Genomic DNA, 13,906 nt, shown 5'->3' on the forward strand with positions numbered 1-13,906 from the left:
AGTCTGTGGTTTTTCCTGAAACATTAATCAGGATACTCAAGTCTCTCCAAATAGTAGTGGTCCTTGAGTGGACCAATTATTTTCTAAGAGTAACTGGAGCATAATCACTCCATTGTAGGAGTTTTCATTTCCAGTGAAGTAAAAAGATTGTTTTCACTACCGAAGGAGCAGAGCACGCTGTTCTGGACACAGCTAATCTCCTGACCTTTGCTGCACACCTTGTGTTAGTTGTTGAGGTTGTAGAGTGGCACAAGACATCTAAAAGAGGGCTGTAGTGTGATCTAGTGTTTTCTTTAAATATAAATCCCATAGAGTTCAACAAATGCAGCATATCCTGGGTGTGAAAGCCTTCACTGTTATCTGATAGCAAATGTTTATTTTGTGTGTTTGGGTGGGTCTTTTTAAAGTATACACTCTACAGTGCTATTAAAAGTTTGAACAATAAAGATTGGTGTACTTATTTTTTAAAAAAGTTAGTTTTCATATGGAATAGGAGTGACACACTCCTTAGTCATATCCTACTTTTTAAGGACTAATTTAGGTATTAATGAAAGTAAAACAAAATCCCTTGGTTAACAGCAGTGTAAGTGAAAAGCAAATACAGTGTAAATTGTGTTCATTAACAGTAATAGGAATTGCATTGAAGAGCAGAGAAAAATAATTAATTTCTCAACTGGCAGTGTAACTGTTTTACCTGATTGCATACCAATGGGACAAACCAAGAATGTTCTAAGTGTGTGGGCTTTAAGTGGAGCAAAGCTTCCAATAAAGATACACCGAAGTAGTCTGCTTCTAGAACCTGTTTATTCTCCCTGTAAGTTTAATCCTGTTTATCATCCCTATTTTTTACAATTTATTTCCATAGCTTTAATATCTTTGCATTGAATTATTTCTCTTTCCTCTTATGCAAATAAAGGCGACCCTCTGTCTTAGTGCAGGAAATCAGAGCTCTATAGATCTTGTTCCCATGTAATCTTATGTAAAGCTCTCTATAACACCCCCCTGCACTTTTTTGTTTTGTAAAGTACAGCTTGTGTTCAGCAGGGATGACTCTTAATATTTAAGAAACGGATCTTCAGGATATGGAGTTTGGAAAGACAAATTATTCCTTCTTTGCCTTGTCTTTGCGAGCTACACACTTTATGCCATTACAAAAACCTTTGCTTGGTATTAAGGTAATACTTGTGTTTCCAAACCAGAGGGGAAATATACAGTAGTCTGTACAGCAGAGAAGGATGTAGCTAAAAATCTCTACTATCTATTACATTATCATTAGTGAAGTTGAAATTTATCAATTTGTCACATTTCAGGCTAATAGTAAAGGAAATATTTATGTATTCCTTCCCAGTGCTGATAGTTTCATTTTATATGTATTTAGTGTGTTCAGTGAGTGTGTTAAGTGAGGGGAAAATCATGACCCTGTTTTCTGCAAGAGATTTGAAAGGTTTTATTTCAGACTAATTTGGCACAGTGAATCAGTGTTGTGATTGAGTATAATCAGTAGTCTTCATTTGGGAGAAAGCATCTTCCCTCATACTAAGGAAGATCTTGGAAAGAAAATTAGCTTTCATTGTATGTTTCAACTATTTTTCAGTTTACACCTCCGTAACTTTTATAGTCGAACTAGCATGCCTTTTTGAAACCTGAGTTTATTAAAAAGGTGTGCAAAATTAGCCAAGTTCATGTTTAGATCCTAAGACAGTCATGCAGTTAAGTTCTTAGTATAATGCCTACTACTGTATCTTACTATTGATTTTATAGTTATTTATGGTTTTGTTTAAGATAGAGACAATGCATGCTACCTTGCACTATTTAGCATGTTACAGTTATGAAAATCTTCAAGCTCAATTTCAGGATAAAGCTTTGCTTTAGCAAGCTGCAGAAATTGCGTGATATACTTAAAGCTAGGATTACTTACGCTGGCATGTATCAGAAGAAATAATAAACTGATGCAAACACAATAAAGTAGAGAATATTATAGCTCTCTCTTGTTCCGTTTTCTTCTATTCCATTGTTGCTATTCCAAAGAAAGTTTGTTTTTCGTTTTCAATTTCGAGGAGATGAATCATTGCTGTTCTGTGTACTTCCAGGCTTTGATTTTTCTTGTTCTGCTAAGTGCTCTTTCTTTTTAAAATATTGTGTAGGGCTCACTATCCTGGAACAAAAACAGTGCCAAATGCCTTATTAACTAAGAAGAAACTGTGGTCTTCAGAAGATTACAGTACTTTCAATGATGAAGTAGGTGCAGGTTGCTGGGCTCGGATCCTGAACCAAAACTACGTGAATGGAAACATGACTGCGTAAGTGTTGTGCACTGTTGCTTGCTTTCACAACTTCGTATGTAAGAATTGTTTAAAGTACTATATAACACATCTATCTGCTATGGTAAGATAGCAGGTAAACTGAAACTCTCTCCACTGTCAGTCTGAATTCAAATATAGTAAGGTATGAAGTCTGCTGTCCTTACCTCTTTGTGGGGTAGAAGTCCCACAAGTTTTAATGTATTCTTGAGTTACTGTTCCACAGTATCCAATGCTTATGCAGCTGAGTTCAGATGTTTTTGAGACTCTGACATTTGTTAAAAAGAGAATTTTCTTAAGAACTAGCAACATGAAAAACATTGGAGGAAAATAACAATAAAGCTAATTTACCTGTATTTTTCTTAAGGTCTTTATCAGGTTGGTTGTCTTCAGTTAAAAGTAGTTGGTACGGATGTAATTATCTAGTTTTTCCATACAACTTCTTTCTCAGAGTCTATTCTAAAACATGCTGTAGTCTTTTGATATGCTTACTGTTTCCTGCACATTTTCTTTCCAAACTGAAATCGGGAAGAAAGCTGTTGTATTCACTGGGAAATTACATAACTCACAGTTTTAGAAGAGAACAGAAAGCATACTTCAATGTTTCCAGTGCAACAACTACTAGTGTGAAAAAGAAAAAAAAAATAGTCTGATTAAAGAAAATGTAGGCATCAAGATGTAAGCAAAATTGTTCAGAGCTTTTAGATTTTATGTTACTTCATTTTGGAACAATAAAGAGAGATCTTTTTGTCTGAAATGCTTGAAATGGAGCACAGCACAAAGCACTTAGATACTTGTAAAAGAAAGTTTCTTGAGTCACCTGGTTTCTATGAATCTTCTCTCTCCTTCTCTGCAAGCTGAAATTTTCTAACAAATGAGTATTTCCTACATGAATTCCTGACCATTCCAGTTGCCTTGAGTTCCCTACATTCCTTTTCTAAGTTTGAAACTCTGCAGAACAAGTTTAATGTGAGCAAGTTGAGTTTACAACTTGAGTTGTTTATTTTATGAGCACCTTTTTGTAGGATTTCAGGATCTCTTCTGAAATGCATATATAATGTGATAAATGTATGGCAGTGACGTTAGAATGAGGCATTTGCACTCATCTATATGCAATAGCAGAACAGCCTGCCAGCTTTTGCTTCTACATAGCTCCTTTATTAAGCTGTATTTCCATACTTAGGGTGCACAGGTCTTAAGTTTCTAGCAAAAGATTTTCAGTGAATACCAAATCAAAAGACCTGAAGTAATTAACCATGTCAGTATCCTGTCAACTTCTTGAAATAGCAAAAACTCCTGGAGGATGGCTGGTTAGAGTTGTTTTCTGTTTGTTATTTATATGGATAAAGGAAGGATTTTTTTTTTTTAGTGGTACTTACCTGCTCCCCCAAACCCCTCCCCCCAAAAAACCCTACCACTAGCAACAACTAACCAACCAAAAAAATACCCAACCCTAATCTAATAATCTAATCTAGTACTATCCATATGAACGGAGCAAACAAATCTGTTTTTCTTCCAGAACCATTGCATGGAACTTGGTGGCTAGTTATTATGAAGAGTTGCCCTTTGGTCGATGTGGATTAATGACAGCGCAAGAGCCATGGAGTGGCCACTACAAAGTAGAAGCTCCTATCTGGATTACAGGTAAAAAGTTTGCAGCTAAGATTTTGGTGATCTAACACAGAGTATAACTGTATTTTCTGAGGCCTTTATTTGTTTAATGTTTTTTTGTGTGTATTATTTTTTGTACAAAATTAAAGTAGTTTTGTGAAAAGTTTTGTGAATACTTTAAAAAAGAAGAAGAAGGAAAAAAAAAGCTCCTTTCAATAGAAAGCAGAAAGATGTAACAGCAGGGGAAATCTTAATACTTGACCATTAGATACAGCAGAAATGAATAAACTACTGCCTTTTATAGCTGTTACTATTAAAATATTTTGTTCTGAAGTGCCCATAAAGGTCAATGTGCTTTCCTATTTCCTTTCCCTATTCTTTTTTTAACCCTTAAGTAGATATTTGATACCTCTCAATTTGAGAAAATGCAACAAAGAACCTCTATATTCTTGTCCTGGTTGAGATTCTTGGCTTGTGTAAGTCAGCATTTCCTTGTTCGTGGGGAAAGGGGAGTATGTTCACATAGTGTCTATGGACACATGGATTCACTGGCTACTCTGTAGTTCTTCTGTAATATTTTACTGCTTTGCCACAGTTCAGTAGAGCAAGTAGCAAATGCAATGCCATAAAGGAGGAACAAGGCAATTACCTTAATTTTTATTCTTCTGCTAGTTACTTGTATATGTAAAAGCAGTAAAAAAAAATGGCTATAATGTCATATGAACAGTTCAGAACAACTGAACAGTTGTTCCTGTTGCCATGTTGCTCAGGATTTTCATGATCTAGGTCATATTCTTCTTTGGTACTCTCTCTTATATGCTGAAAACCTTACTTATTTTGTTATTCTTCGTGGAGATGCCCATCTATGCTTTCTCTGGCTCAACTTTTTACTTTATTTAAAAAAAAAAAAGGAAAAAAGAAGATATTTAGGCAAATCTAAACTATGATGAATATTCTGTGATGAATATTCATATTGCATGTACATGATTGACTTGTATAGTGGTGTAATAGTTTTTTCTTCCTGTATAAATTATCACTATCATTTTAACTGTTTCATCTGCCACAGAGCTGATGTTTTTAATTGTGCCTTAGTATAATTCTTTAATCTCTCTTCTTTTATCAGTAGAATTTGTTTTGGAAATTCCGTTACCTTCTTCCCAAAATCAAGTTTTTGTTGTGCATGTATGAGAGAAATATAATTCAGACTACAAATGGTATTTTTTTTTTATTGACTTAAGTATGTTCTTCTGATTTTTGTTCTGTTTTGTCTCAGCACACACAACGCAATTTACACAGCCAGGCTGGTCATACTTGCAAGTAGATGGACACTTAGAAGGAGGTGGCAGTTTTGTAGCTCTGACAGATGGCCTAGGAAACCTTACCATCATCATTGAAACTATGGTATGTGCATCAGCAGTTTCAATGAACTAGAAAAGATAAAGGAAATGTCTTGTTGTGAAGAACCTGTTTTGATTTATGTCGTTAACATCTGTGAATATGTTCTTTGATGCTTGTAGCTTTCTTAGTGAGACCACTAGAGGGTCCTTTTTTCTATCTAAACTTTGAATAGCTAGTTGAATGTCATCTTTATTTCGCAAATTAGCTTTCATCTGATAACATAATCTGGGACGAAATTAAATCATGTGCTTTTTTTAAAGCAGTATTCAAAATAAAATTATTAAGCTAGTATAATTGCAGTTACCATTAAGATAACAGTGAAATAAATAGTTGCAGATTGATCCTATGCTGCTTTTTAAATTTCAGTTTATGCTGTATGTTTTTCATGAACATTGCCATGTGGTGCATTCCAGTAATGTATGTTCCTTCTGTTACATTTATTTTTTTCTTTAGACTCATAATCACTCTCAATGTATCAGGCCTCCACTGCTTCATTTCAGTGTGACACCTCAGAGAGCAACTTTCTACCTCAAAGGGTCATTTGTAAGTAAATCTTGAATACATTTGATCAGTCTTGTAAAACGAATTGCTATCCGTAATGAAATACATGGAAGAAAATATGACAGGTTAGCAAGAAATTGGAGTTCTTTACCTCCAATAGGAGAGGCTGTTACACACCTGGCAAAGTTTTAAGCATTCTCGTTCTGCTTCTACCATGAGACGTAATGTCATAAATGAATTTGTAGAATTACTGCCTCCCAGTCTAATCATCTGCATATCGAAGGAGAAATTTCCCATAACAGAAATGCAATTGGATTTTTCTTTAGGATTCATTCCAAGGCTGGATGCTCTGACATGCTGACATAGTTTGACTGGCCAGCATGGCCATGACCTTCCTAGTTGTTATCAGCTCCTTTCCAAGGGACTATCTGCAGCTGATTGCATACTGTAGGTTACGATGTTCCATCCTGTCAAGAGATATTCTGAGAATCTCTGAGTTGTTTTTTTTTTTTTTTTTCCTAATCTCGCTAAACTGAATTTCCCTCTGAAATGTGAACAATACTTTCATAGTGTAAACTGGAGTGAATCTTTGTTAGTTGATTTGGATGATTGCTTCTTGGAAGCTGAAAGCATTTGCTTATTTGGAATTTGATTTTTGGCGGCATTAGTTTCCTTTCATTTAGGAGGAGATAGTTTGGACAATACTTTTGGCAATAAAATGGTTTGCTAAGGAAAAGTAGTTGAGCATCACTTCTGATATACAGCTCCCTTTGGGGGAAGTATCAGACAGCTTATCCAAACCAAACTCTAGGTTGCTTGCTTTGTTGTTCATCTGGGTAACTAAAAAAAAATTGTAGGTGTCAGATATGATTAAAATCTGTAACTAACGTAGTTGATATGCCATAGTATCGCAGAAGTTTAGAGATCTGTAAGTGAAGTACTTTGCTCAAAAATGAATATCAAAGAACCAGCAACTAAACTAAAGGTCTCATTAAAGCAAAATTAGCAGGAGATTATTTCAGCCTGGTTCCTCCTAGGCAGAGAACTTGTATCAAAGCGATACCGTTGTTGGTAATAGAGAAGCTAAAGGTTGCATGTGTGATTGCAATGCTTTCTGTCTTTATAAGCAACGTTACTGCATGTTAGGACAATGGCTTATTGATGTATAATCTATAAAAAGATAAGCCATATGTAATGGCTAGCTGAATAGAGGGGTGACCTCTAATGTGATCAACAGCTCTAAAATAACAAAAATGAGACATCCTTAGAGGACTGAGATTTCTCAAGGTGAGTATTCAAGGTTTGGTGTTATGTTTTTGGTTTTGGTTTGTTGTTTTTGTTTGTTTTTTTTTTAGTTTTATATTGTGTTTCATTGTAGTATATGGTGGAAACCCTTCAAGTGTGGCATTCTAGACTTGGTTTTGAATCTGGAAACTCTAGTCTTTTCCAGCAACTCCATCCTGTAAAGGTAAGTCGATGAGTTTTAATTACAGTCTCTCTGCAATTTCAGGTGTTTCTTCTCCCTTTGCTGGAACTCCTGGACTTTCATGCCTAAACTGCATAATTAGGCCATGTTTTATTAGCTCTGTTTGGCTACAATTTTACTAGCTATATACAAGTTTACTTGGACGTGATAAAGAGTTTGGGGGAAAGGAGTTTTCAGAATAGCTCAGAGATATTAAATGCTGAGGCAAGAAGACAGGATTTTTGCCTTAAATCAGGACTTTAGAGGATCTCCTCTAATTCAGGAACTTGGGCATTTTGTTATTTAGTTGTTTGATTTTTGCAGCTTCAGCTCTCTTTAATTCCAGGTGTGGAAGGGAAGTTTTTCTTTAGATCTAAACGTGGATGAAGTCTACACTTTAACCACACTCAAGACAGGGAAGAAATGTGGTTGCCCAGAGCCTCCACCACCTCAGCCCTTTCCTTCAAATTACAAAGATGATTTCAATATTCGTAAGTCAGAATTCTCGTATCCAAAAACTTAATTCACACATGGATATAGTCTTAACGTAGAAAGGCAATAACAATTATGTTATTTGAGTCCTCTAATGTAAGCAACATGAAGTAGTCTGAATGTGTGTTTTGTTTTTGTTTACTTATACCTGCTTCTCCAACAACTTACACCTGTATACTTCACTTGCAATGAAGTGTATTTAATTCTATGTCTTAACTGGGTGGTTGCTAACAGCTTTAAAATTCTTGATGCAAATGATGTAGCTCATAACTATAGCAAACTATTTTTTGGAAGGAAAATAGGGAAGAAGGTAATTTGCTTTGTTTATGTGTTTGGAAAGACAGATCTGTGTAAAAATAAAACCAAAACTAAAATCACCGTTCAACTCCCAACACTTCAGTTTTGGAGACTGTGATTTCATAGAGTAAGTCAAAATTGTGGAGAATATTTTCAGAGGAAATTTCTGAAAACAGGAGTACACAGAAGAAAAATAATGTTTTGGCATTGATATGTATTTTATTTTCTGAACAGGTAATCCACCTTTCAGTGAAGCCCCAAATTTTGCAGATCAGACAGGTGTATTTGAATACTTCATAAATGCTTCTGACCCAGGAGATCACGTGTTCACACTCCGCCAGGTGGTGGTTCAGCGACCCATCACCTGGGCTTCTGATGCAGACCAGACCATCAGTCTCATAGGAAATTTTCAGTGGTATGTAAATACTATTTTCTAGTGACATCTGGGGAAGTGTCCTGCTTACCAGTGTGAGTTATGATCAGTTCATCTGTGTCAAGCTTCATTTCTCTTGGACAGAGGGCTTTTGCATTCAGACTCTCTGTAAACATGTAGAAATGATGACTTAAAGGGACTTCCAGAAGTCATTGAGCCATGCTCAGGGCTGTTGCCAACTCTAAGAGATCGACTGTGTCTTTGTCTAAATGAGTCTTAAAAACATCCAAGGATGGAGAGTCCACCACATCTCATGGTAGCTTGGCCCACGCTGCACTGCCTTGGAATTTTTTTTTCCTAATGTCCTGCTGGGCATATTTATTCAAGCTGATTTTTCAGAATAATGGATCTGGGTTGGCGTACTAGAAAGACCAAGTCAAAATCCTAATTCAAAGTGTTCACTGAGTTTCAATACGTTTTTAAATGGGACAAAAAAAAATGATTCAGTTTAAATTACTTAATTTTGAGTTGTCTTGCTTGATTGTTAGTGATTTGATCAATCTCATATCAATGAAATAGTCTGGGAGTTAATTCAGTTATATTTGTTGCAGACTGCCATCTTCTGAGCAGTTCCTAGAATTGTGTGGATTTGATTCAACTGCTATTTAAAACAGTTTTATTTCTGGGTAAACATAACTGAGATTTACTGGTTTGATAAGAGTGTGGTTATGATTGCAGTTCTTTCTAGGAGCTATAATGATAGTAATTTGGAATCAAGAAACGTATTTTAGCATAATGTTTATTTAAAATTAAAAAGCATTTGGGAAAGAGCCTGTTAACTAATTGGTTTAGTAATAGTAAGTAATAATAAACTTTATGCTTAAAACTTTTTCTTCTGTTTGGAAGTCTAGCTTAAATTGTTTTGATGTGTTCTTTAAAATAGCTGTTCTGTCAGGTTTTTTCACTTTGATTGGATCATTGATCCCCCAAATGCTTTTTCAGAACATGTTTCACGCTTCTAATTTCTGGCCTGGACAAGTGATTGAATCGCTTTGCTCTGAAGCCTGGAGGAATACCACCATGTTGTAGCTAGAGGTTGTTCTTCAGTTATCTGATGTTTTCTTCTGCAGTCCTCTGTTAAAGCAAAGTCTCGTATTCCCCCTGTAATCTACTTTCCCTCATTGAGTAGGTCATATTCAGTGGTCCCTATAGCAGCTACACAGGATGTATTCTTAAATTACTGTACTGAGATTCTGTACTGAGAGTAAGTTACTGTACTGAGATTCTGTAGTGAGAGTAAATTACTGTACTGAGATTCCTAAAAACTTCCATTATTTCATTTTGGTTCCATTTCTTTCTGAATTTTCATCTTGTTTTCAGAACTAAGCTTGCTTCCTGAATATTCAGCTGACTATTCAAGTTTTACTGACCTGTAACTTTTCATAAGGATAGTCTTCAATTTCAGGCCCTCTGATTTGTTTGCTTCACCCTCAGTTTAAGGCTCATCTTGTCCTAGGTAGATGTTTTCAACCATTAGTACATACTATTAAAATACTGAAGCAATCTTGCATTGAATTTCTCTGTGGAATGATATTTGACTAAAGTCATCAATGGCAATTTATTATGATTAAATTTCAGGATTATTTAGTTGGTTTTAGTTTGACTTTTAATCTTGTGCTTGTGAAAGCTTTTTGTTTCTACTCCCGAGTTTGTGTTTTGCTCTGTTTTACTGAACGTAGCTGTGTCCTGAAAATATTACTATTTAACTGAGTCTACATTGCTTCCGATCTCTTTACAATGGCTCAAGCAAGATGTGGGGGGTGTCTTGGTTAACACATAGGGAGGCAAGAAAGAAATCTTGTTTGTGTAATGAATATGTATCCAAGAATCTGATACTTCTAATAGCCTTACATTAGAATGAAATCCCAGATCGTTCTTACTATTACGTAAGAGGTGGGGAGAAGAGTTGCTAAAATAAATATTCTTTATGGTTTAGTTATTAGCTGGGCTGATGTCAGAGAGAGTCTTTTCACATTCTGTAAATAATTAGAGATAATTAGAAACTTCCTCAATATGCAACCTTCTGGCCGTATCCATTTTGCAAGTCCTTTCAGACATGGGATGTAGATTTTTAATTTGAATGTACATTAACAGAAGTAAAGAATGCTTTTAATTTTTCTTATTAAGAGGCTTGTAGTGCAGCTCCAGGGCAGGGGAATTTACGTAAATTTTCAAGGTGCCATTTGATTGTTCTGGTATTCCTTTGCTTTATTCTCCTTTACATATGTCATTAGGCATATGACATGGTGCTTTACTGTTGAGCTGAAGTATGACCTCAGGAAAATCAAATACTTTCAACCTATTTGAACATTTTGTTTGAAAAAGTTTGTTTCAGCTTTTGGGTAAGAGGTCTGGATTACTTAAGACTTGGCCTGTATTAAAAATGCTAGAGAAATGAAGATCAAATTTTAGCAGATGTGGTGCTATGACCTTGAATCTTGGATTTGATTTAGTTATCTAAAAGCAACTTTTCATTTTGCAGACCTGACAATTTTTCTGTGGAGATGCAAACCTTCTCTTTGTTTTGTTTGGTTGTTGTTTTTTTTTAATAATTAATTGAAAGTTGCTGACAATACGCTTCATTTTGTTGTTGGTTTCCGAGAAGAATTGCTCCTCCTAAGAAAATCTATGGACTCACAGGTGGGAAACAACCAGTCTAGACAAGTCCTGTGCATCTTGCACCTGTAAGTCACAATTAGGATTGCCAAATCTTTCCTCAAAAAGGTTGCTGTACTACATAGCAAATACTGTTCTAACTCCTGTCTGCTCAAAAAAATCGATTCCTTGCTTGTTAAAACACTAAAATTCTCTTATAGGGTAAACATGACAGTCACTTGTGACATCTACATAGAAAACCAACGTGATGGGGGCGTGTTTATTGCAGGAAGAGTTGACAATGGTGGGATATATGTTCGACGTACCAAAGGAGTTTTCTTCTGGGTTTTTGCAGATGGCACCTACAGAGTCACTGGTGACCTAGGTAAGCAGCTCTTTCCTAAAGTGGTTGCTGACATGTGGACATGTCATTTTGATAGCCTTGCTAAAAATGGCTAACATTCAGAGTTTGTAATTCAGTTGTCATCACTATGAATTTAACCCATTGTGCTCTAATGATGGCCACATTTTGTATGTGAAGAGAGCATCTGAAGGCTACTAGCTAGTCCACTTCTCACTCTCAGCCTTCTGGATTTTTTTTTTTTCTGCTGACAAAACCTGTGTTAGACTAGCAACTGTAAATTGTTTTGCTTTTCATAAATACTCTGATACAATATTAATCACAGGCAGGTTTGATCTGTATTCTTATACTACACCTAAAAAGCAAATCCTGCTTGTAACGCAGTGGCCTGTCTTGCAGTGCAGTGCAAGTCAATGTACGTGCATCTGGCTTAGGTGATGGTGATGAGTGGCCTACTGTTTCCACAAATTAGGCATTCTACTCTTAGTCTAGCTCAGTGGAGTGAGAGTATATTCTACTTGTGATGCTAACATTCATATGTATACATGAATAGAGCACTTGACAGGCACATGAAAGAGTGTATGTCATAATACTTCATCAATAGCTAAAAGTTCTTTTTAATTTGCTTTGAAATAGTGGCAGGTTTTGTTGTTTAAATTTGCTTCCTATCACTCCATAAGTATAAATTAAAATTTTCATAGTTTCTGATAAGTCAAATGCAACTTCTAGATCTACAGTATATCTGATATGAAGACAGCCTATAATGACCCGTTTCACACTGTACTGAACCTTAAAAATAGTCTCATCTTCTACTTGGTAGCTGTAGTTTCTCATTTCTCCTAATTTTGTTTCTTTTTTTTTTTTTTTTTTTTTTTTTTTTTTTTTTTTTTTTTTTCCTTTTTAACCATGGATGGGTTGTGTAAAGAAGGCTTTACATTAGCTTCTCTTAACATACTGGTACTCCCTAGGGAAACTTTCCAATGTCTAACTCCATAACAACTTAGATTTCAGCTGTATGTAAAAACATACTCATGTTTAGGATTGACTCCAGTATTTACTTTTAGTAAGACATAACATTACCCAATTGGTTTCTCAGGATGTAAAAAATAATTTTTCCTAGATGAAATGAGAGGATTTTGATTAACCACCTCATTATTTCAGACTGAGACACTTGTTACATAATATGATAATTTTTTTCTGCACAGCTATTTTCAGTGATCTTTTTATTTTTCTAGAAGGGAGCCTGAATGTTAAATTAACTTGCAGCTAAACCTGTCTGCTGATTTTTTTTTTTTCAAGTCTTCCATCCAGGTGTCAGTCACACCCAATTTTTGCTTACCTTAAATTTTGACTAGAACTAAGCAACATGATGATGTGGCAACCTTCTGATTTAAAAAAGTTCCAAATAATATACAAGGAGATCTGTAGAACAAGAACAGCAATAGCTACTGTCACACTTTGTGAACCCATACTCTCAATAGAGGGAATCCTTATCTCAGGCCAAATTCCCAAGAGCATTGGAGATTTCAGTGGGAAAACAGTCCTGGCAAAACAGTAGAATGCACTGATAATGTAGAGTCCAGGTTTGCGTGTTAAGGCGCTCATGCTGCAGTTGAAATTGGTAAGATGTCAGTCCTGAACACTTCTGAAAAATAGGTATTATTTTCCTTTTGCTGGCTTGGTATTTATCAGTCTCAACAAAGGGCTGAAGTAACACTTTGCTAACCTTAAGCATGTTTTGCAGCTGGAGAAGAAATATTAATGAAAGGACTTTCTGGTGTCCGGGATAATGTGTGGCACACACTTACTCTCAACATTCAGGTAAGGACACCAGCAAAATGCTAGAAAACCTGTTATGAAACTTCCACTCCTAAATGGTTTAGACAAAACTATGGTATACTGCTGACTGTCTACTTATATTAGTTTGCCCTGTCTAAAACATAAATACTCTCTGCTATTTTAAATTGATATTAAAATACCGTACCAAGTTCTGCTGCCTGTATTTTTAAAGAGATCTTGAGAAACTGGAGAGGGTATAGAAAATAACTGGAAAGATGAGTTGAAAGCTGGAGATAGAAGGGCTAGAGAGGCAAATCTTTTGTTTAATCTAATGAAAAGATCATGACCTGACTTCCTGTTCTGAAGACTGTCAGTAAACTACTAAACTAGCCTGTTTTACAAATCTGGCTCCCACCAATTCCCTTTGCGTGCAAAGGCCTTGTATGTGGAGCTAGTTAAGGACTGGGGAACTCAGATGAGCTGGCATCCTTCTTTCCTATACTGAAAAACCATGGGCATACCGTTGCTTAAAAACAGGCCACAGTTAATGAGAAGCCTGTCCACATTTTTGCCTTCCCCCCTACTCCACCGCTTTTGGCCATAGTCACTTGGTGAGGAAAGTAGTCCCAAGCTCTACTTTAAATGTACCTGTACACTTAGCTGGGTGTGACATT

General features: G+C 35.8%; 1 protein-coding gene across 5 annotated transcripts in view; it reads left to right on the plus strand.

Moving 5' to 3' along the window:
- Nucleotides 1-13,906, plus strand: part of GALC (galactosylceramidase) — a 42,405-nt gene that overhangs the window by 24,707 nt on the left and 3,792 nt on the right. For 4 of the 5 annotated variants that reach the window (XM_082318830.1, XM_082318829.1, XM_082318832.1 and 1 more), the window contains 9 exons: nucleotides 2,145-2,300; nucleotides 3,820-3,944; nucleotides 5,185-5,312; nucleotides 5,763-5,852; nucleotides 7,189-7,278; nucleotides 7,622-7,766; nucleotides 8,299-8,479; nucleotides 11,314-11,477; nucleotides 13,198-13,274. In XM_082318830.1, coding sequence (XP_082174956.1) covers nucleotides 2,145-2,300; nucleotides 3,820-3,944; nucleotides 5,185-5,312; nucleotides 5,763-5,852; nucleotides 7,189-7,278; nucleotides 7,622-7,766; nucleotides 8,299-8,479; nucleotides 11,314-11,477; nucleotides 13,198-13,274 — 1,156 coding nt within the window. Of the gene's footprint in view, nucleotides 1-2,144; nucleotides 2,301-3,819; nucleotides 3,945-5,184; nucleotides 5,313-5,762; nucleotides 5,853-7,188; nucleotides 7,279-7,621; nucleotides 7,767-8,298; nucleotides 8,480-9,439; nucleotides 9,500-11,313; nucleotides 11,478-13,197; nucleotides 13,275-13,906 lie in introns of those variants that run through there. The other variant, XM_082318833.1, reaches the window with a different exon arrangement.

This window comes from Platalea leucorodia (genome assembly GCF_965183815.1).
Source record: "Platalea leucorodia genome assembly, chromosome: 7".
Classification (NCBI taxonomy): domain Eukaryota; kingdom Metazoa; phylum Chordata; class Aves; order Pelecaniformes; family Threskiornithidae; genus Platalea; species Platalea leucorodia.